The 24,364-nt window shown below is 43.7% G+C and overlaps 1 protein-coding gene across 1 annotated transcript in view; it reads left to right on the top strand.

The window, feature by feature from the left end:
* Positions 1-24,364, top strand: part of UBASH3B (ubiquitin associated and SH3 domain containing B) — a 104,664-nt gene that overhangs the window by 48,274 nt on the left and 32,026 nt on the right. Inside the window, exons 2-6 of the mRNA XM_077839933.1 lie at positions 13,434-13,487; positions 14,271-14,457; positions 17,244-17,442; positions 21,566-21,735; positions 23,875-24,083. Coding sequence (XP_077696059.1) covers positions 13,434-13,487; positions 14,271-14,457; positions 17,244-17,442; positions 21,566-21,735; positions 23,875-24,083 — 819 coding nt within the window. The remainder of the gene's footprint in view (positions 1-13,433; positions 13,488-14,270; positions 14,458-17,243; positions 17,443-21,565; positions 21,736-23,874; positions 24,084-24,364) is intronic.

The raw sequence follows: 24,364 nt of genomic DNA, 5'->3' as shown, positions 1-24,364 counted from the left end.
TTGGACCAAAATAAGGACTTGATCTGCATGTACCTAGGTTCTTTGCACTCGTACACAAGTCTGTTGGGGGGGGGGGGGGAGTCTTCCATGCACAAGGAGTACAGTATAAGTAAGTTCAAAAAAGAACTGGATTCGTTCATGGAGGTTATATCCATTGATAGGTACTAGCCAAGATAGTCAGGCAGGCAACCCTAAATGTCTGACTGCCAGAGACAGGGGTTGATCAATCCATAATTACCCTGTTGTGTACATTCCCCCTGAAACTCTGGTATGGGCCACTGTTGGCAACAGAGAACTGGGCAAGCTGGACCATGGTCTGACCCAGTAAGGCAGCACTTGTGTTCTTATGATCAGGCCTACAGTCCATTTTTCAAACGTATGCATCTTAATAATTTATCCATGTCCTGCATTTAGATCTTCAATTATGCTCCCTTTCAAGGTACTAATCTGAACATGAACAAATAAATTAGGATGGCTTATTTGTAAACTGGATCCATAGTCTCCAATTACTTAGTATCTTGTTGGGTTAAATCTACATTATAAACAAACATGCCCATTCCTGAGAGTGGGGAATTTTAATGTTATATTTTGTTGCTCATACGTTTTGCAAACTTCCTGGCAAGTTTGGTCTTTGTTTTGTTTCTGCAAATACAAGGCAAATGTTTAAACATTTTCACTTAAAATGGCTTGAGCCAAAGTCCTCGATTCCAATCTGTGACTCCAATCTGTGGGGAAGTTTGGATCTGGATCAGAACTTTGTGTCACAGGGCTCATCTCTAACTTCAGATTCAGTATACAGTAGACTGACACTTTATTTTCAGCCTCTAACTATTCACATTGATGCTTATTTCGTCTTAGTTGAGCTGGGAAGACCTCCCCATAGCTGGTTTGTTAGTCTCTGTAGAATGAAAGTGAATTCTCAGCATGACACATGGTGGGGTGAGGTTAGGAGGAATTAGCCCACAGTGTCTCCCACTGCTGCTGGTGGAAGTAATGCACCAAAACCTTGATGCATCACATTCACCCAGGAAGTCACTAAGGCGGCAGCTTTTAAACTTGCAGTTCCTGGTGTAACTCTGTGCAACCGACTTCATAGAACAGCATCTGTCTGACAAATTGAGCAACTGTACCGCCCCCAAGTTTCCTGTTTTGAAACCCTGAGATGCTGGAAAATGTTAACACCAACACTTTAAAATGCTACTTGTTGCATTTATTTTTTCTCTTCAAGACCTCTGAGATACAAAAACTCCATTCAGAAAGCAAAACTTGGGGCTACACTAGGAAATGGCCATGGGGGGAGGGAGGGAAGTGTCTCTTTCTCCCAGAACTCTCTGGGCGAGATTGTAATCTCAGTGTGTTTAGCAAAATCTGCTCCTCTCTAGGTTTTAGGTTGAGCCTAGGGCCAGGTGTCAGGAGACCTCTCTCCTTCATTCTTCCAGGACTCACTGTGCAATTCTGGACAAGTCACTACCTCTCTGAGTTAGTCTCTAAGGTGCCACAAGTACTCCTTTTCTTTTTACCTCTCTGAGTCTTACCCCCCCTCCCATCTGTAAAATGGAGATAACTACATCGGGCAATAGAACTGGGGCATGCTGCATCATAGTTCTTATTTGTATTGCAGTAGTGTCTCGTGACCCCAATCGGGGCACTAGGCACTATACACACTATACATTACAGTACACACTATACACTAAAAAGCACCCCTAACGAAAAGATGATCTCAGGCCCAAAGAGCCTACAGTCCACATATAAGATGGGAAGCTGCAGATGAACGCAGAGACAGAGAGACAAGACAGCAAAATAACAGAGACACAATTATGGTTAGCACATTAAGTAGCAGCTGCCACGGCCAGCGAACCCACCCGTCTCCTCGCTCCGAGAAGATTCATAATAGATCCATGATCTGTCAGAAAGCTACCTATGATGGGATCCTGCTCTAACAATAAAAGGCCCTTGCTATAAGGGGCAGAGATGGTGCAAATCTCTGTTCCATTCCTGGTCATTTCTGTATGAGGAACACAGGAGTAAGAGAGAAAGCATCACATTTGTCTTCAACCCCTGTGAAGGAACTTATTTATTTCCAATCAATATGACAACCACTTCCTTTTCTGGCTATCACTGTCACTCCAGATGGTACATTTGAGCACATTTAATCCTCTAACTTGGCTCCTTGCAAAGACATTGTCTTCCTGGTTAGCTAAAACTGTATTAGTATTTGTGGGGGAAAAACTCGATCTCTCACACTGTTGAGAAAAAAAATTGAATAACGAAAGCTTGCTCGAGTCTCAGCTGTGGTGCAAAATATTAGACCGGGTTTAAAGCCACTATTACATCAAATGCAGTATGTGTAGTATGATGAGTTCTATTTCTACTGACTGCCCCCCTGCCCAAGGGGAATAACACTGGAGTGACTCCATTTATTACAACCTGTACATCTGAAGGCATTTGCACCATCAAATAGAACAGCTCGATGAGTTTACTAAAATTCAGATTCCTGTAAATGAGTTAACAGAGATAGGGCGTTACCTAATTTCTCTTCGAGTATACATTTAATGTCACCCACCAATGTTAAACTATTCGTATATCTAGCATTCCTTTTCTCAATGCCTGCCTGATCCCAAATTCTGAACCTTTGGCCGTTCAGCCGCCACTAGCCTAAGTATTGCCAACTTGCGTGTTTTTTTCATATGTCTTGATATGTGGGGTGTTTCTTAAAGCCCAACACCTGGAGTCATGTTATTTCCAGAGAATTTCAACTTTCATTAAAAAAAACAGTAGTAGTTACTGCTGGCCTCATGGTTGCAGAGAAAAGCTTGGGAAAAAATGTCAACTCAAAAGACTAAAAACCCAGAAAACAAAAAGAATCCAAAACTTATTTAATAAAAAAACAAAACACTTGAGGTGGGAAATACTGTAGTCTAAAGGCTCCTTGTTGTAATTCACGTGGTGTTAGCATTACAGTGCACTTCCAGGCCCCAACCTAGCTCAGAAGCCTTGTGCGCTTGGTGCTGTACATTCTAGATAGACTGGGAGAAAGGAAGTGTTGTTTCCTCCATTTTAGAGGCATTAAGAGGAACAGAGGTACATGGAGGTTTTGATGGAAATATGCCATTGTACAACAGTTGAGAAATTGGCTCTAAATAACTTGTCCAAGGTCACACAAGGAGTGTGGGGTAGAGCTGGGAACTGAATCCAGATCTTTTAAGGTCCAGGCCCCGACTTATGCAGAGGCCCATGCTGTCATTTTGCTTTAAACAAGAGATATTTTTTTTTGAATGAATGTGTCTCTCTTTATAAACATAAAATGGCTGCTAGATTCCTCTAATTTTGCAGATTGCTTTTTTTTTAAGCTGTACTTCCCTCTTTGGGGTTTGATTTAACAAGCTGGCAAAGCAAAGAATTAAGGGGATGTCTTGGTGCACATGTGTTAAAGAAGAAAAACATCCTGCAGCACATATGAGTCTTCTGCCTTCAAGAGGTTACGTAACTAAAATATTAATAAATAATAATAATAAAAAAATAGAGCACGCACACACACACACAGTCCCCAACTCTTCTCCACTTGAAACAAAAATAGTCACATGGCAGGATTGCATTTTGGGCAGCTGGATCACCCCCTCACGAAAACATCATTAATTATGGCAACTGTAAATTCACAATGTGAACAGCGTGCTTACCAATCCTGTTTCTGGTTGGGTTTCCCACTTCCCTCTCTTTTCTATTAATTGCCTTTGGTATTAATGAGTACTGAGATATGGCAGCCACTGCTCAGGGACAAGGAAGGAAAAAACCCTCAATCTTACTGTGTTGTCATGTACGTTCTAGAAATATTTATTTGACCTAGGGGATAAAATCTTCCAGTCTATCTGTAGACTGTGCAGCCACTCTGCAATAATGTTCATTTGAAGGTTCTTGTATTTCAGAGGGGGTGGGGAGATCTTTGCAGAGCTGTGACCTGTTTATGGTATTTGCTGACCTAAATTAGGGAGATTTTCCCAAATGGTGTGTGTATTTTTAATGGGTCTCATGATTTAGCAGCAGAAAATACACCCCAGCCTTGTGACTGCTGTAGCGGCAACTAGAGTTATTTGGCCAAATGCTAGGGAGGAGTGTGGGTCCCACATTTTGTGTTAAAAGTAGCAGCAGAATAAGCTAGGATAATATTTAAGGGACTGACACAAAGCCCACTGAAGGGAGTGAAATTTACGTGTCTGACCAAAACAGTATGGTACAGCATGGGAGTTACTTGCCTGCAATAACACCTATGAAGTTTAGTTCTTAAAATGTATGCAGAAGAGGAAAATCTAGTAGGAACTTGTTCCTCTCCTCCCCCGGGCACCCAATAGGAACGGAATCCTTAGGGATTTCTGTGTGCACTCAGCTTATTTACAGTGGTTAGGTCATCGGAACAGGCATCAGAAACAATATCATGTGATTTAGGTGACCAATCACACAGAGCGAATTCTGAATATTGAATACTCAAAGGATCAACCTCTTCAAACTGTTTGCAAAAACCCATCATGCCCGAATATGTCTGGGGAAAAACTAGAGGAGGTGGTTGATAAACTATTCAGGAATTTTAGCATTTTCCCCCATCAAATAATCAAGGAATTTGACTGCCTGAAAGAATCAGGGACAGATATTTCACTTGCAACTATTGATTGAATGCAGTAATTAGACAAATGTGTCCATTTTCCCACCTTTGCTAGTAAAAATTATTTGGTGAACAATTCTGAAAAATGAATATTCATAAAAAAATAGAAAAAAGGCCCAAACCTGGCAAATTATTTGTTTGCAAAGGATACACAATGACTCTCCTTTACTCACTGGTCATCACCAGGGTTTGAAACCAGGGACTTTTGCCCCAAAGCTAAGACCTCTGCCACTTAAAGTAAAGGAATACTGCTATTATCTGTAAGCAGTAGTAGGTGGTTATGGCTGTAGGTGGAGAACCCACTCAGGAGGACACAGCATACAGTTTACAAGCACATTCCAATCTGTTCTACTGCTGAGCTTAATCTTGAAAAGGTCTGTATCCTGTTATAAGTCCCCTGAGCCAGCAGCATTGTATATTCTATTCTTTGACCATAAACCACAGCAAGCTGGAAAGTTAAACTTTAAATATAGATATATATTTAAAAGCAAAAATAAATATATTTTATAATCACAACAAAAACACTCCACTTTATAGCGCTCTTCTTTTAAACAGTCCCATTTGGCATAAATTATGACTCCATAATTCTTACCTTGCCATGTCGGGCAGCTTCAAACCAAATCTAATGTTGGAAAGAGCCAGATTTTTCCATCATGTTTAATGCAGTTTCCAACAAATCCTTATTTACGCAGCTAAATATTTTATGGACCAGAGATTTAGGGGCTACTTAAAATGATGAATTCTTCCCCCTGAGGAGCTTTGTTCACAGATAAGAAGTTTGTACGGGCATGAGGCACCATCATAAAATAGGAGATTTAGTTTTTCCCCCGTACTGTCTCTAATGCTTATGCTCATTCACAAATCCCACAATGCTTGCGTGGGCTGATGGCTTCATTTTAGCTGGCTCAGAAGTAGAGAATATTGGTAGCATATTTGTGCTTGTGTCCATAGGCACATACGATGGACCAAGTTCTTTTTGACAAACATGCAGCACGCAGTATCACCAAGGGCAAAATTTGACCCTCTGCTCATATTACAATTTTAGAAGAAGAGTGGATAGATATGGGGAAATTCACGTAGCTCTATATATCATCCAGTGGGGACAGTTTAATTATATCCTAAACATCAATTTTGGATAAGCAATAAACTCTCTGGAACTGTAGGTTCAAATCCCACTGGGGTTTACTCAGCCCTTCCTCTTTCTGAGCTCTGTGTATTTTAATGGGTGGGGAGGCAGTGTTTAGGAGGAGATGTTAAGACAGGAAGTCTCCACTGCTCTGCAGTACCTGAAGGGCTAGAGTGAAGTGGAGGACACAGGGGTGTTTATTTAAATAAGTGAACTGAGAAATGATAATGAAGTCAATAGGTTTGAGCATGTGTTTAAGTCCTTTGCTGGAGCAGGGCCGGCACCTTGCAGGACTGACCCCTAAATAGACAAGACAGACAAAAGGGGGGAGATAGGGATGATTATTGTCCCCATATCACAGATGGGGAACTGAGACACCAACATCACAAAAGGGCATCTGTGACAGAGCAAGTAACTGAGCACAGATCTGCACCCCTGTTTAGTGCCTTAACCACAACACCTTCCTTCTTCTGGATTTGAACATCCCGTCCCCACCCCCAGTTCTGGATAGTGTCCTTTTGTGGCTCAGGAAATACAGTCGCTTTTATTGTTCTGTAAAATGCACAGCAGGCAGAATTTGTTCTCCACAGAGAAAGACACATTGCTGTTCCAAAAATAGTAGTTTCTCCTTTTTCCTTTTCCACTGTGACATTTCATTCTGAAGATGAAAAGGCCATTTCCACCAGTACATGTTAGCTCCTAATTCGTTACCCCACAAGCTGCCACACCACTGATAGCAAAGGCGTGCTCTCTTTTAAATGGGGCTCCAGTAAGAAAGCAGAGCAATTAGCGAGAGGAGAAAAGATTTCTATGTGCTGTTACTGAGGCTGAAGTTTCTCTTATGGTTAATGCATCATTCCCTGAAAGTCATTTCCCTTGAAGTAAATGGGTTTTGGCCATTATGTTTTATGTTTATTGACATGTATCTCCAAGCTGAATTGACATTCCCCCCTGTTACTGTTTTTTCTCCACCATGAAAATTACAGGAAGCCAAAATCCTTTTACAGTAATGAGTTAAGTTGTGTAGTACACAGGGCTATATGCTTTTCCATTAAACAGCTGTGGGCTGAAATGGGTATTGTGTGCTGTTTACTTATTAACTGCTAAGGTGTTATTCAGCTGTCCCTGTGCAGCAATATACCATTTATGCTGTGGCCTTGCAAGATCTTACAACTCAGGGTGGAGAGTTTGGCTGCGAGACTTCCTAGGAACATTTAGGTGCTGTTTTACTGGTGATTTAGAACCCCCCATTTAAACAGAAGCTTACTGGTGATTTAGAAGTGGGTGCTCTTCCTTCTGACTTGATACCAAATCGCTGCCTTAGCAAGGTTTTAATGGGCACGCAGATGACTGGAGAGTCCAAAGATTTGTGATGGCTGAAGATCTTACGGCACTTTCAGGAGAGATGATAGAGGTTAACAAATTCCAGCTTGCCCATTCTCAGTCACCTCTGTAATTTCATTTGGATGCAGTATCCTCACCACCTCCTGCTCCGAACCATTGTACTGTGTCCTTATTAAACACGTGCCTCGATCTCACCTCAGAGGTGGCTGCATGTGGTGGTGGATGAAGTGACTCCTTGTGTTAAGTCTGTTAAAAGCCACAAGGCTCAAAGGATTAGTAATGCTCTGTGAAGCCATTTCACCTGTAGGTCTCCATGCTGAGTCCAGCTCCAGTGAGTCACGACCTGAAATTATCATCTGATGGCTGCTTGGTGACCTGTCAGAACTGAGGTGGGCTCAGTCTAGGTCCTAACCTGAAGTAGCCATTTCACAAAACCACCCAACTGAAACCGGCCTCCATATCAGACAACAAATTTCAACCCCAGGTGCCTATAGTTAAGCACCTAATGAGGTGGCTTGACTATGGATTTTCAGTAATTTTCAGAGGGGATGAATACGGTCCACCGGCTCCCACAGCAGGTGGTCTGCGGATGTAAAAATCAGGTCATCTATTTAGGTGACTGCATATAAATGCACGTACCTAGCTGTCAGCACCCAGCTTTGAAGGTGTCAGCCTGAGTGCTAACGGTGCTGCAGAGACTAAGCACCTTGAGGAATATCCCTTCCGGGCCTGAGTTGATGGCTAACGAACAGGGCATTTGCGGGGAATTCTTTACTGTCCCTGTTTTGTGGTGACAGGGAAGGCATCAGTCTGAAGCACAGTTACCTTTCCCTTGCACTAAATAGCATGGAAAGAAACCGTTTCTCTGCCTCAAATGCCATGACAAAAATTTACCTTACACAGTGTTTCCTTCCTTGCGCTGAAAATTAAACTGGGCTGTGGGGGTGGAAGTGGGGGCAGGGGGATGCTCCCTGACAGAACCGGAAGGGTGGGAGGGGGAAAGAAAAGGCATTTACCTTCTGAAGTTGCTCGTGAACACGGGTGCGTTTAGCCCAGACTAACATTTTTCTGGTTTCAGAGTAACAGCCGTGTTAGTCGGTATTCGCAAAAAGAAAAGGAGTACTTGTGGCACCTTAGAGACTAACCAATTTATTTGAGCATAAGCTTTCGTGAGCTACAGCTCACTTCATCGGATGCATACTGTGGAAAGTGTAGAAGATCTTTTATACACACAAAGCATGAAAAAATACCTCCCCCCACCCCATTCTCCTGCTGGCAAAAGCTATTGCCAGCAGGAGAATGGGGTGGGGGGAGGTATTTTTTCATGCTTTGTGTGTATAAAAGATCTTCTACACTTTCCACAGTATGCATCCGATGAAGTGAGCTGTAGCTCACGAAAGCTTATGCTCAAATAAATTGGTTAGTCTCTAAGGTGCCACAAGTACTCCTTAACATTTTTTTAACGTCCTTCTGGATCCCTTGAGTACAAAAGGCAGCGGAGAGAGAGCTGCTGTCTATTCTAACAGAGCTTTATTGTACCACTCGTTCCAAGAAAACATTCATAGGTTCACGAAGAGAATGGAAGAGGGGTGGGTGGCAGCACGCTATGTCCCGCTAAACAATGCATGATGCCTCGAATGATCTGCTCTGGGGTCTGGAGAGAGTAAATCAGGGGCGTGAGCCAGCCTGTCAGCCCGCACTATGCAATGGAGAAATGGATCGTTTCAAAGCAAGTGGGGCTTTGCAGGAAGTAAATTTTTAATGTAAATGGAGATTTGCTGCTGTGGATGCAACAGAACTTAAATGCATTAGATGCACCAAGTCTATGGTGTGGAGAATTACATTTCTACAGCATTTTAAAGGGTGTAAACCAGTGGTTCTTAACCTTTTCACACAACTGTACCCCTTTCAGGAGTCCGATTTGTCTAGCGTACCTCAAGTTTCACCTCACTTAAAAACTACTTGCTTACAAAATCAAACATAAAAATACAGAAGTGTCACAGCACGCTGTTACTGAACAATGGCTGACTTTCTCATTTATACCATAGAATTATAAAATAAATCAACTGGAATATAAATATTGTACTTACATTTCAGTGTATAGTATACAGAGCAGCATAAACAAGTCATTGTCTATTTGAAATTTTAGTTTGTACTGACTTCGCTAGAGCTTTTGATGTAGCCTGTTGTAAAACTAGGCCAATATCTAGATGAGTTGATGTACCCCTGAAGACCTCTGTGTCCCCCAAGAGGTACTTGTACACCTGGTTGAGAGCCACTAATGTAAACAAGCAAGAAGGGAGGGGAGGGGAGTTGTTTGGTTGGTCTGAGGAAGTTTGACTGGAAGCGAGTGGAAGAAACAGAGCTAAGGAAACTCTAGGGCCAGAAATGTAGCTGGTATAAACAGGCAAAGCTTCGCTAAAGTTAATAGGACTATAGCAGTTTACACCAGCTGAGGATTGGCACTCCCAGGCTCTGCATCCCCAGGGCTTAGAGAACTGTGGAATAGTCTTCCACAGCTTCACTGTGTGAGTCATTTAGAGCTATGCTAGACAAAATGCATCTAGGTAGAACACACCAGGGACACTATGACGCTATGCAACGTTATGTCCTAATAGGAGTCATGTCCCAGTGTTCCACTGATTGCAATGGAATGCTGGCAGATAAGGGCAGCACAAACATTGAGTAGGAAGTGTTTTCATAATCACACATTTGCAACACTGCCCTTTCTGCACCAGTATTTTTTGCCTTCCTCTTAATTTCTCAAAATGAAAGCACGTATTGGTGGGGAGAAACAACTGAATAGAGGGAATGTAGCCAACTCAGTGGTTTGAGTCTCTCTCATTCATGCATGTCCATGCTATTCCTGCATGGATATCAGAGTGCTTTCAAAAACATTAACTAAGGGTAGATAGGGAAACGAAGGCATAGCAAATCTTCACAGGGAGCCGTTGGCAGAACTAAGAGTATAATGCTGGAGAGCACAGACTCCATTCCCCGGTTCTAAACACTAGACTAATTCCCTCCCAGAGCCGTGAACCCAGAAGTGCTGACTCCAGGCCCTTTGCACTCATTTGAAACCAGTATGTTCTCCAACCCCAACTGTACGTTCCCTCAGAAGATAATAATGCAGGATATTCTTATTGATTCTACCAGCTCAGCCTACATGCACTGTCAGCGGTCAGCTTAAAGATGTCAGGAAGTCTTCACTTTACAATAAGCCATACCATAATATTTAACAAGTTTGAGGGTATCAGCTAGCAGCTGAATAGAGCTTTTCCTGTCATGAGGCAAATTTTTACTGCATAGAGTTCTGAGACAGATTATACTCTCCATAGAAGAATATGAAGGCAGCTGCTTAGACCAGTTTAACAGCTGGCAAATAAAACCAGCCACTTCCTAAGCTGGTCCCAGCCCCATGTTCCTGGACCTGTTGTGAGGACAGCAAGCAGAATTGCTACCTTTACAGAAGCTGTCCATGTAGCTGAATGCTTCTGCTGCTTGATCCTGGGAAAGATGCCACTGTATGTATATGATTTATTATTCAAGGCTTCAAAGCCCTGAATTTCAATGTTGTAGACTCTCTGGTGCAACCACTGTGGTTCACCTCTCAGTGGGATCCGCTTAGTCCCCTTTCTCCTGATGGGACAGTGACACAGGGTCCCCCTTGATATGACATTTTGGAGGCATCCTTCGAAACTGAGGCAGTCTCTGCTGCACACGGCGTGTTTTGTCCCAGTGCCCTGCGTCAAACCTTCTCCTTCCCCATGACGTTGTACAGCAGGCAGTGTGCTGGGCAACACATACCTGACTGGATCAGACTAACGGCCTATCTAGGTCTAGTATCCTGTCTCCAGCAGTGGGTGGCACCAGTTGCTTCAGAGAAAGACACCCCTGCAGTAGGAGTTATGAGATAACCTGCTCCCCAGGGAAGGTTCCTCCTGACCCCCAATTATGAGAGGTCAGCTTATGCCCTGAAACATGAGGTTTCTATCCTTTCCAAAGTTCTTCTTCATGTTTTAATATACACAATTATATCCGTATAAACATCTACTCCTGTTCTGAATCCTAATGAGTTCTTGACCTCATTGACATACTGTAGCAATGAGTTCCGTAGACTAATTGCCCACTCAGGTATAACTGCTTTTCAGTGCAATATATCGATATTTGGGGAAACATTTTTTGGATAAACAGGTGCTATCCAAAATTAAATTGCAGTGTATTGATTTCCTCCTGTATTTTCCTGACTGCTCAACAACAGAACACTTTGGTGCCTTTTTATTTAATCTTTGTTAGAACAACAGGGAATATTTATGCACTTAAAAGGGAAAAATCAGGACGGGAACGTGATCAGTTTAGCAGGAGCTGCACACATTTAAGGAGAGTAATCACTTTAGATAAGCTATTACCAGCAGGACAGTGGGGTGGGGGGAGAGAAAACCTTTTGAAGTGATAAACACCCATTTTTTCATGGTCTGTGTGTATAAAAACATCCTCGCTGCATTTTCCACTTTTATGCATCCGATGAAGTGAGCTGTAGCTCATGAAAGCTTATGCTAAAATAAATTGGTTAGTCTCTAAGGTGCCACAAGTCCTCCTGTTCTTTTTGCAAATACAGACTAACGCGGCTGCTACTCTGAAACACATTTAGTAGTTTTTCCGTAGGTTATTCCAGGCTGAAAATATTTGCTTTGTGCCCCCTGGTGGTGGTTGTTTTTCTCTGCTCTTCTTAAAGCTGAATGAGATGCCCCATATTTTCATATCCATCCCCTTTGATTTTCATGCTGATCAAAAGGCCAATAAGTAGGTCATTTTAAAATCCTGTTAGCAACGGATCTGAAACAAAGGGGTTTATCTATCATGAAGCACACCAGGTGAAAGAGAAAGAAAACAGACACTGCACGCTGTCTTGTGTAAATTGATCAGGCAACATTTAATTTTATTGAGTCTGAAATAAGGTGCATTTGGAATAGATCCAGATTCCATGTATGTTCACATTTAGATAAGTCCTGCTTACAAATGGTGCTGATATGACATGTGAAGTGCCATAGGGGCAGCTAAGAGGTTGAGCAGGGAGCAGGAAGACATTTTTGTAAGCAGTGGGAAACCATATTCTCTGTGTTTGTAAATAAAACACTGCAGCCCTTTGACAATGAAAACCCGAAGAGAGAATATACCTCCTAAGCCGGGTATTCTTGCAATGAGGCAATGTGTGAATGCTATGTTGTCAACCCCTCACCTTCCAAAATCATGAGTCAGATCCCAGAAAGTCACAAGATTGGCTAAAAACAATTATAAGCTTTTTTCTAAAAAAAGAAGTTTGGAGTACTTTTTGTTTGACTCCTAGTTTTTAAGCCTTTGGAGTGTGCTCAGGTCACTTTTTCAAACTTTTCTGTGCAACCATGAGCACTAGAAACATAAAAAGAAAAGGAGCACTTGTGGCACCTTAGAGACTAACTAATTTATTTAACACGGCTGCTACTCTGAAACTAGAAACATACTTTTCTTAAAATGAAAGCTGAGAGTCTCACATTATCACATGTCTCCAGAAGCCGGGGCATCACGTATGACATTAAATATCATGAGGCTGACAATAAAATTGGAAGATCTGGCATTCAATGCTGTGACTGGGTTTAGGTGGTCTCAGCACGGCACGTCTCTGCCCCTGCTCTAACCTTGCTGCCTTGCAGAGAAAGCAACTCCACCGCCCTCTGCCCCATTGACTGTTCTTGGTGCCACAGTTGACATTAACTTTGCCGCTCAGGTTAGCTAAGGCCGGAGTCTGACTCAAGCCCTCATTTAAGCCGAACAATGGTGCCACTGCTCAGAGGAGCTGACTTCTCTCTTCTCCCATAGGAATCCAGCTCACCTGAGGACAGGAAGTAGTGGGTAGGAAGGAGCAAAACTTCAGCCTGGCACAGGTAGCTGGACCTGCAACAGCTGAGCAGACTGTCCATGTTTGGATGGCCCTTGCCACTACCACCTTGAACAGGGGCATGGTGCAGTGGGTGGGGCATCAGTTCAGGGGGCGTGTCTATGGGCCTGGATTGCCTTAATCTACCTGCACTTGACTCCACAAATAGTTTCATTGAGTTAAATTGGAGCATTCATTGAGAAATGCATTATTCACCGGGAGTTAGGACAGCAGACTCTGGCCCTTAGTTATTGCCGCTGTCTGCAAATCCAGAACCACAGGTACCAGGGTTTCTGGTGGCTGCAGAGTCCAATTCAAGCAGCAGATGTTACTATCCACTTTCTGTCTACCCATTAACACTAACAGTGGAATATTCTTTTCCTCCCCCTCCTCAGACAAAAAGCACTGACATCCACTGGAGGAAGAAGTGTCCAAGCAGCATGTGACTGGTTGGTATGAAGTAATAAATAATTTTTAAAAGTGGATAAGATTTATTTACCATACTTTACAGACTGTAATGTGAAATGTTATTTATGGAAGCTCCACGTCATTGTTTGTTGATACGAGGGAAGTACCTAAGGGACACAAGCAAGATCAATGCCTCATTGTGCTAGGCACCGTAAGACATATGGTCAGAGACAGTCCCTGCCCCGAAATGCTGACCATCTCAATAGGCAAGGTCGAGAAAGGTGAGAGAAAGGAAGTTTTATCGCCCCCACTTCACAGTTGTGCGAGTTTGAGATCTAAATTCGCAAAGGGAACAAGAGTTTTTGGGTGCCTCGGTTTTGAGTGTCCGCACTGAGAACAAGTTAAAGGGCATGTTTTACAGAGAGTACTGAAACTTCTGCCTTCTGGAAATCCGGCCCCTTTAACATGTTTCAAATTGGGTACCCAAAATTATGAAGCACTTTTGACATAAGGTCACCCAGAGAGCCTATGGCAGAACCAAAGACTAAACGAGTCCCAGTCCAGAGACTTAACTGAAAAAGCAGACTTCCCTCCTACTTAGTAATAATAACTAGGCCACACTGGACATATAGACAGCAGGAATGTACATTTCCATGCCTGGTCCCTTGGAGATCAGTGGCCCCAAGGCTAGTAACATGTGGGGAGTGGGGAAGAACTCTAATTTTGGTTCTTTCTGCTACAAAAATATGGGGCTTTTTAATTTAATCTCTTACTCAATATTTCTGCTGTTCTTGAATAACCACCTCTTCCCTTCTCTCTCTCAGGTTGTTCTCTCATGTGGGGGACCCATTCCTTGATGACCCCCTGCCTCGGGAATATGTCCTCTACCTGCGCCCCACCGGCCCCTTGGCTCAGAAGCTCTCTGATTTCTGGCAGCAGTCGAAGCAGATCTGTGGGAAGAACAAGGCTCACAACATCTTCCCACACATCACTCTTTGCCAGTTCTTTATGGTGAGCCAGCACTTCTCATTCAATTGTCCTGTGTGTCTTTTTTGGCAGCAACCATTACCAGGTTCAAGCAGGTTGAGTTACATATTTCTCCACTCATTGTAAAATGCTTTGTGCTCGACGGAATTCAGGGAATATTATTACTGGGTTTGCTTGATGCACACCAGGCTGGGAAGCAAAATGGTTGTTAAACAAGTCCATTCCAAGTCACCACTGTCTTAACAGAATAATATCACTGGAGACTAGGTCCTTGAAATCTGCTGAAAAATATGTTTGCTCATTTTTCATTAGAGTTCTAGGAGATGGTGTCCTGCTGGAAGTCCTGCTGATGCATTGCACTTCTATACGGTGTTATATCCAGGGATCTTTTTAAGCACTAATTAAGCCTCACAGTTCCCCCCGCTGAAGCAGAGAAGTGTCACTCTGCACACTTTACAGATGGGGAAACAAGCACAGAGGGGTGACATGACTTGCCCTTGGTCACAGAGTAAATGAATGGCAGAGCTCAAAAGAGAATTCATGAGTCCCTTGTACTAAATTGGTATCAGTAACAGACCGGCATCAATATGGTCTTAACGATTGTCACGTGTATCGCTAAAGTTCTCATCACCATATCATCCGCGTATCTCACTAAGTAGAATATACACAGATGCTCCTCCAAGAGGCCAGTGTTCAGTACTTAGGGCAGCCATATCACAATCTTATTCGTTGCTTGGCTGGTCCTTCCCCAAAGAAAATCAAATCCATAACCACTTTTAATCTCACCAGCTCTCCTTCGGTACCAAACTGGAATAACCCGCAATTTTAATGTACTAATAGCTCAAAACTCAAATCCTCCTGGCTAACCATGGACACATTAACCATAAAAGAGATTACTGAACAGACATCTTTAGCCTGCTTCACATATCTTCATGATAAACACCAGCTACCCAATAGAGCAAGGTCCTTTCTACAATAAGCATGGACTCAAAATTATAAAGGAGGTGGGGAATTGTTGGCAGACAACAAACAATCCACTTAAAGTGCACCTTAAAAAGTATGTTAGCCAAAAACATTTTGTGGGTAACACATACAAATGGTGAACTCCTTGATTTATCCTACTGACTGTACCATGCAAGAAAAATGGGAGAAGATGCTAAACATTTCCTTTTGCTCTGACAGGTGGGACAATATCTGGCATTGTATGTGCAGAACATCCAGTTCTGTTTTTGCATTTCATTCAGAACAAAATTCTCAAGAGATGATATCGGACTCCTGGGCAAATGCTTAAAGCTGGACTCGCCCCGCATAGCAAATATTGGAGTTGTGGCAGCTGCAATGCAAACCTGTCTCGGATAGTCTTTGAATGGCAAAATATGTCCATGTTTTGGAAGAAAGCGTTTGGTGCTCCGGGGTAGAGGTTTCCCCCACATCAAGCCTCTGTTTTGGGCATTCTAGGAAATCCACCTTGTTTGAGTAATGCCAGGAAATGGATTGCTGCAGCACTCAGTGGCTAAAAGAGTCATTTGACGGAAAGGGAAATCTGCTATCCCCTGCCCCACACACACATTCTTTGATTGGCTGATGGAGCTAAGCTAAAAAAACTAACACTAACCTATAGAGGCACAAACTCCACCTATGAATGGAGCTCTTGAGAGCTTTACCAAGAGTCTCCCGCTAGATTGGGCTTCTGATGCTTCTTTTCTGGGGAAAAGTGTGGGAGGTGTTAGGGAATTATTTATCTTATACTCAGGAGTATTTATCTATGAATATTTCATACTGTGTTAATATTAAAGCTGTACTCCTGCTTTGTCATTGTATTCGACTATATAAGAATGGCTATGGTAAAACTTCTGAAAAATAAAGTCGAAAAGCAAGACACCTGACCCATCTCTTCTGGGAATCACAAGAAAGAGAAAGTTCTTCTTCAGAGAGGGTCACTGATGTAACTAACTTTGGAAGGCTACTATGGTGATGGGCATGTTGGAAACATGATAATCACTGGTGCAGGCCTGGTTTGCCATGAGTAATTAGATATGGATGCATCTTTATTTCTTGGGAGACAAGATTAGGGAGGTAAATGGATCAGTAATCTGTAAACAGAATGTCTGTATTAGCTAAAATAAAGGGGAACACCCAGGGAACCATTTACAATGAACGAGATAGCAATGGATGAAATAAGCCTGGAACCTAAGGTGAGGTAAAGAGTAAGTTGTGTATGGACAGTGCATGCTGTCCTGGGATTGGTTCCTATAAAGTGACCAAGCCAATCCCAAAACGTGTAATGTAATGTATAGTAAATGCAATATATGGTAAACATATGTAAAGGAAGAGGTTTGCTGCGTAATTTTGGGGGTGTGGTCCGCCTACACCCACCCCTATGCTTGAATCTAATCAACTCAACATAACTTTGCTCTATGCCAAATAAAGGCGCCTGAGTGACAAGCGGAGATGAGCTCAGTTCTTGGGGAACCAAGTGGAAGAGGTCTCAGGGGAACCCCAACCACTAGGCCATACAACAAATGCAACAGGAGAGTGAATACCTCTGAAGCTGGTTAGCTGAAACATTTGAATGCAAATCCATGGAAGAGTTTTTTGTATTCACTCAGCTCTTGGTTGTTTCATTTTGTTTGATGTATATGCTAGTTCTTTACATTCTTCTACTTCTATAAAAGTCCAAGGTGTAAAACCATTCAGGTCCATCACCCTGAACCCTTCCTTTCTTCTCTGAGTACACTACAAGGGTATGTACGGTCCCAGTGAATGAATTCCTGCCCCCTAAGGAACATGTGTCCTGCTTTCATTGGCAGTGCGAAGACAGCAAAATTGATGCGCTCAATGAAGCCCTGCATGCCACAGTGATGCGATGGAAATGCAAATTGCCTGCTCCCCTGCCTTTAGAACTCTACACATCTTCGAACTTCATTGGGCTTTTCGTCAAGGAGGACAGCGCTGAGGTCCTCAAGAAGTTTGCGGCAGACTTTGCTACAGAAGCTGCTTCTAAAGTGGGTGAGTACACGGGAAAGAAATGTCAAAGGCAGGCTATAGGGGCTCCAAGCATTTTAGCTTGACTAGTGCCAAATACTCCTGGTATGTCATGGTAAAATGCACCCATTGTGCTGCCAAAATCTTGCCAGAAGGTCCTGACAGAACCTCTGGAGGGGCTGTTTAGGAATCAGAGTCCAATCCTTAAGGGACAGATGCCCACACCACAACTGGCCTCCTTGTTAGCAGCCTAGACTGAAGACTGGGTGGGGAAGAGAGACTGAACTGTTTTCCCGCAGATGTGGTCTTTCCAAATCAGGGTTGAGGCACTTTTAGTGGGGCAGTGTCACTCCCTGCACAGTATCCCTTCTGTGGTAATAGTAAGGGCCAGAGTCTCAGCTGGTGTAAACTGGCAAAACTCCACCCAAGTCACCAGCTGAGGATCTGACACTGAATAAATTCATTTGGTTCCCAAGGTTGGTCCTCACACTAAATTTACCCTCCCCAAAACATGCTCTTCTTACAATTGTATTCCCCTTCTGTCAATATTTCATTTATGCTAAAAAAAAAAAAAAAAAAGCTTTATCATAAAGGAAGCCCTTTTAAGTGACCATTAAAACAAATAGCTAATTTTGTCCAGTGAATAACTGTAATCCAAGATGCCAGGGACGAGGATATACACTTTATTTAGCATATCACTTAACCCGTAATGTCTATTTCAAAGGGCATCATTTTCATGGCAACACACGAACCATCGTCTTGGGCAGGCCTGACCATTTTACAGTGACGAGCCAATGACAAAACACTAGGCTAACAGGAGGCACCCTGAGGAAGAAGCTTTTTTAATGCTGTCCGTAAAAAAGCAGTGACATCTAATAGCTAGTGCATGAGCTGGGAGTCCGGACTCCTGAATTTTATTCTCGACTCTGAGGGGAAAGATGTAAGAAATACCATCCCCAATACGGCAAGGTAATTAGCTCATTGACAGCAGTAAGACTACTCGTGCTTAAAGTTAGTCAGGCGCCCAAGTGCCTTGCTGAATCAGGAGCCTAGTCAGTGTCAGTGTTATCTACCCTCCTTGCACCCTCCATGCAATTGTATTGCCCAGTTTGGTGCATGGTCTAGGAAGGTGGGAATTTCGCCTTCTTTGAAGTATTCAGCCTTGGCCACTGTCTGAGACAGGACCGAGATGGCCCATTGTTCTGCTCTGCTTTAGTGATTCCTCTGTTCATAGGTGCCCCAGAGAGCATTTTCAGATGCAAAAGTTTTGATGCCATTCAGAAGTAGGGCTTTCAAGCTCAGGGAAGTGATGTTGGATTTTTAAGCGAGGCTCCAGGGCTAGGAAGATGAGAGAGGAATACCCCACCACATGTCTGGGGTTTCAGTACCTCTTCACAGAACCTATTGTTTTCAGTTCAAAGAGCACAACCCATTTGCTCTGAAGTGTTATCTCCTGGAAGGGAAGTTGACATTTGACAGTTCTTTAACCTTTCAAACAGACATTTTGTCTCTGAGGCTACAAGTTCCTGCTCAGCTCACTACCTCAAGCTTTTTCCCCCACCACAGACAGAAAGCGCATTTAGTTTCCTTACAGAATTTCTGCTTCCCGGAAGCAAACCCGGCTCTCTGTGAAGATGCGTAAAATACCTCAACAACCAAAGGGAAACCCCTTTCAGCCTTTGTTCATCCAGAGGAAATTCACCACACCGTCTTGGGGACCAGATTCTCGGGCCTGCTTACCATCACTTAGCTAATGCAAAGCGAGAGGAAACCTGCCCTAATTCTCTGCTGGAGCGTCCCATGGCATATGGGAGTGGCCAGCAGGCACAGAACCAGCAAAACTGACTCCAGTGCCTCCTTGCCCTGGTGCAGGGAGCACGACAGGGGGATGGAGTGGGAGTGGCCACAGCTCAGTGTGCTCTGGCGATCCCCCGGCAGCTATATAGCCCCTGAAGGAACAGCCACAAGGCTGAAGCAGCGCATCAGAGCTGTAACCAACTCCGTGCCATCCCACCCCTGCAGCACCCAGCATAAACTGGACACAGCAAAAGATGGTCCTAGATTTTCACAGGCTTACACCACATGGATTAAAATGCATCAAATCAGCGGTTCCATACATACGGGGTGGGGGAGGGATTAGAACTTCTGACTCTCAGGAGTATGTTGCTGCTGGTCCAGCACAGGTTGTACAGCCGCACGCCCCCATCCAGAACTCAGAACAGCCACCATTTAGGTGCTGTAGCTAAAACAACAACAACTAAGTAGATACACTTGGCCTTGTAGAACTGCAGGTTGTTCTGAGTCCCCAGGAGTTTCACCTGACAGTGACCTAGAGACACCCACTTTCAGAAGAGGGAGGAAATGGCTGGAAGCTTTAAACACCTGCTTTTTCTTTTCTTTTTTTTTTGGCGCGTCCTAACACAGCATGAGCAGCTGCCCTCACCGCTTCTGGTCCTACCAGAAAAAGGAACAAGCACTGACAATCTCCAGGCAGCCTGTTCCCATGAGATTTGTTCCTCTTAGACCAAATGTTCCTCTGAGCTGATTCTTACGGGTGCATTGCTCACACACAGCGCTGTCGCGTACCCACATTCGATGCCCCGGGCCCTTGTCAGAGATCACCCCTATAATGTGTCCTTTTTTGCTGAATGAGAGAGATTCAAATGGGTTGGGCAAGCACCTGAGATTTTGGGTTGGGAACCAATCCTCCAAACGTCTGCCAGTTTGTCTGTCCCTAATTTTTAGATGTGGTTGAATGAGGGAAAATAAGTTATTTTTACAATTTATTCCAGTTTGAACAGTTCTGTTTATTATGATTTATATAAAACATACGAATGGCCTTACTTGGTCAGACCAAAGGTCCATCTAACCCAGTATCCTATCTGCCAAAGTGGCCCATGCCAGGTGCCCTAGAGGGAATGAACTACTAGGTAATCATCAAGTGATCCATCCCCTGTCGCCCATTCCCAGCTTCTGGCATTTCCTCATTTCTTCACCTGTGTGTTCACCTTTTTTAATCCCTTCATTATGTAGGTTCTCTCAGTAGCTTTACCTCTTATCCTGGGAGTACCCTCGCCTCACCTCAAACTGTGTGTGTGTCTCATTTTAAAATACTTCAGCACCGTGGGTAAAGTCCTGACCTCACCGAAGTCTGGCAAAATTCCTATTGACTTCAGTGGAGCCAGGACGTCAAGCTGCGTTAACCTGAATATTTCAACTTCAACATGAACTCTAAGAGTCCCCAGTTTGTGTTCTCCACCTGTGGGAGGAAAAACGGCGCAGAGCGGGGTGGGGGGAGGGGGCGGAAATGCAACAGATGCATAGGATGACAGACAGAACAGATAGAAAACACAGAGTGGAGAGACCAGGAGAGAAAAGATCTTGTGTGGGGGAATTAAAAAGAAAAACAAACCACTGTCTGTTTTTCAAAAGTATTGAGCACCCATGTCAGAGGCAAATAGGAGTTTGAGAGTGCTCACCACCTTTGAGCATCAGACCTGCACCATATGCAGGAACCCACTCTGAGCAGCCTATTTTTGGAGAGAACGTCAACCCCTTAGATAGGGGGAAAGGCTGCCCGTTCGCTCGAAAACAACCTGGGACCTCCAGAGCTAACAGCATGAGCCTCTGTAGCTTGAGCCTAAGGACTGCTAAACCCTGGAGCTGCAGGCAGTCGCAGATTCCTCTCCTCTGTACATCAGGCACACAGGCTGGGGAAGCATAGGCTGACCAGATAGCAAGTGTGAAAAATCGGGACAGGGGTTGGGGGGGGTAACAGGAGCCTAAATAAGAAAAAGCCCCAAATATCAGGACTGTCCCTATAAAATCGGGACATCTGGTCACCCTAGGGAAGCATAATGCAGACTCAATAGGCAGTGGGTTATACAAGATTTCATGAGACATCCCTGGTACCAAATGCTCCTCTAATCAAATTCCTAAGGGTCAGACTCAGATCAATGGTGCATTACCAGTGCGCAGCTCTATAGTTTTGATTTCAGAGACCAAACTGCCATTTGTCTTCCTTCGCTAACTGAAAAGTTTTGCTCAATTCTCCTGCACTAATGGGATGAATGCTTTGAAAATGGAGCAAGAGTCTGCTGTTCAAAGTGACAGTTGCTTGCTTTTGATTGCATCTTTCTCATTTCAGATGTGCATGTAGAACCCCATAAGAAACAGCTGCACGTGACATTGGCCTACCACTTCCAAACCAGCCACTTGCCCACGCTGGAGAAATTAGCACAGAACATCGACGTCAAGCTAGGATGCGACTGGGTCGCCACAATCTTCTCTCGAGATATAAGATTTGCTAACCATGAGGTAATTTTTGGAGTTCATCTCAGTTTAAAAAATAAAAAAAGCAATCAAATACCATTGCAGTTGATTTGTATCTCAGTATTGCTGCAAAGCTCCAAACTGAGATTGGGTCCCGCTCTGGTCCAAAGGCACATATCATAGAATATCAGGGTTGGAAGGGACCTCAGGAGGTCATCTAGGAGGGACCTAGGAGGTCATCCTAGGCCCTGTCCCAAGATGTTTACAGAGATTCAGCCTGTTCCCCAAGGTGTCTGTGGCAGAGCCAGAATCCAGATATACTCTCGGAATTTAAGGCCAGAAGGGAGCACCAGAACGTCCAGTCTGACCTACAGTTCATCACAGGCCACCAGCACCACCCGTCACCTGCACACTAATTCCCACAGCTGAAATTAGACCAAAGTATCACAGCCCACAGAAAACTAAATTATGATGTGCCACAGGGGGAAAATAAGAGGGACCAAAGTATATACCCAGCACTCCTATTGATTGCAGTGGGGAGTAGCAAATGCTCAGCAACTCTGGCACTTTTATTAGGTGTACAGCTTTAGGCATGCCCAAGCGTGAAAGTTTTGGCCTTGGGATATTAAGGGACGGAGACTAGTTTCCATCTTCCTCTGAAGATGCTGGCCACTGCCAGAAACAGGACACTAGAATCAATGGAGCCACAGTCAGCTCCAGGCATGACAAGTCACATTTCCTTACGGAGCATACAAGGTATATAAAAAGGACAGAGTTGCTCATTAGATGTTTGCTTTGCGATGGAAATTGCTAATGCAGAAGTCAGGCAACAAGCCTTTTGTTGAAGTGGAGGATGGCTGTGGGTATTTACCAGGAAAGTTACTGATCAACATTTGACTCCACTTCAGTTAGCAAAGAAGGTTACTTGCCATTCTATCTCATGACCTACAATACATTCTAGCTCCCAGCTGGCAGAAGGGAACAATCGCATTCAAAGCAATTTTTTTTCCCCATAAAAACATTTTTGTCCAGTTTTACAGAGCTTTTTGCCCTTTTGTAAACATGTAACAAAACAAAACAAAAATCGTTTAAATCCCATCCATGCTCTCTTGAACATTACAGGTTATATTTGTACACTCACACCCCAATACGTGCACCTGTGTGCACATCAAATACACAAACAAGCATGAACACACAAAACGGGATATATATTTTCACAGTGCAACAGACAGAAGTAGAATTCTAATTACTTGCTACTTCTCTGCCTACTTTGAAACCTGAGCCCATTCATCTTAAGAAATAATAGTAAAACGTCTAGGCAGTACTCTCCTCATCGCCTTTAATTTTGTTTTCTTCATGTCCTCGTAAACAGTTCTGAGAGCAGAATATCATGAGTTCAAACGTATTAGCCCAGTGACAAAGGGTCACTGCCCCACTTTCAAAGCCAATAAAGAGTGGGGAAGAAAAATGCTCTTTTAACTGGAATGCGAGTAAACACATAGAAGATGATCCTTGGGAACCTCACATGTGTAAATACTAAGTCCCCAATTCAACTGTGGACTGGAGCACATGTTTAACTTTTAAGCACATGAGTAGGCCCAAGTCAACAGGATGCTTCAAGTTAAGCACATGCTTACATTTTTTATTGAATTGCAGAACAAGGAAGGGGAGGAATTATTTAGGATGGCACAAGGAGCAGCTTGACTAGGAGCAAGGGGATGAAAGGGGAAAATGGAAACTGAATACTGAAAACTTCCTGACAATAAGGACTGAATACTTTCCCAATGGGACGTGGCAGACACCACATTCTAAAGATGTCTTTTGTAGATGTATAAGGCCAGAAGGGACCACTGTAATCATCTAGTCTGACTTCCTGTTAAAAACTAGAATGAATGAAGCACTAGGACTAGGTAATACAATGCAGAAAGCTGAGACTGCAGCAGCTGGAATGTGGGACTGGGTGATTTCACAAGGCTTTTCCATCTTTAATGCCTGTCATTCATTTCTATAGTCACCTTTGCTCTCTCTTTTACTGGCCTAAGAAGGGTTAATTGTCTAGTTGGGGGAAGGTGGTAGACAGCCGGGGAGAGGCATATGCAAGTTCATTCCTTCAGCCTTCTCGCATGGCCCAGGATTCTGTAATGCCCTTCTCACATACTCTCGCTTTCTCTTCCATCTCCCCAGACACTGCAAGTGATCTATCCCTACATCCCGCAGAATGACGACGAGCTTGAGCTGGTTCCAGGGGATTTCATTTTCATGTCCCCGGTGGAGCAAACCAGCACCAGTGAGGGCTGGATTTATGGCACTTCCCTAGCGACCGGCTGTTCTGGGCTGCTGCCTGAGAATTACATCACGAAGGCAGACGAGTGCGGCACCTGGGTGTTTCATGGGTAAGCAATGCTCAGGCTGGTTTCTGGCTGCAGGAAGCGACAGTGGAATTCAGCTAGTGGGATTCACCTAATGCAAGTGATAGTAGAGTAAACAAGGTCTCTCTTTGTCACTGATGTTGGGAGGAACATACAGTCACAGAAACACTCACCTGAACAAAAGGAATAGCAGGCTCTATTCCTCTTCATGGGACCAGCAACTCAATGTAACTACTCAAGGCGTTCCAACAACATGATTCAAAGGGTCACCACCAACCATTACAGGGCCAGAGGTAGATGGCAGC

The sequence above is a fragment of the Eretmochelys imbricata genome, chromosome 22 (assembly GCF_965152235.1).
Source record: "Eretmochelys imbricata isolate rEreImb1 chromosome 22, rEreImb1.hap1, whole genome shotgun sequence".
NCBI lineage: Eukaryota > Metazoa > Chordata > Testudines > Cheloniidae > Eretmochelys > Eretmochelys imbricata.
Note: the sequence above shows the minus strand (reverse complement) of the source record. Positions and strands in the feature narration are given on the sequence as shown.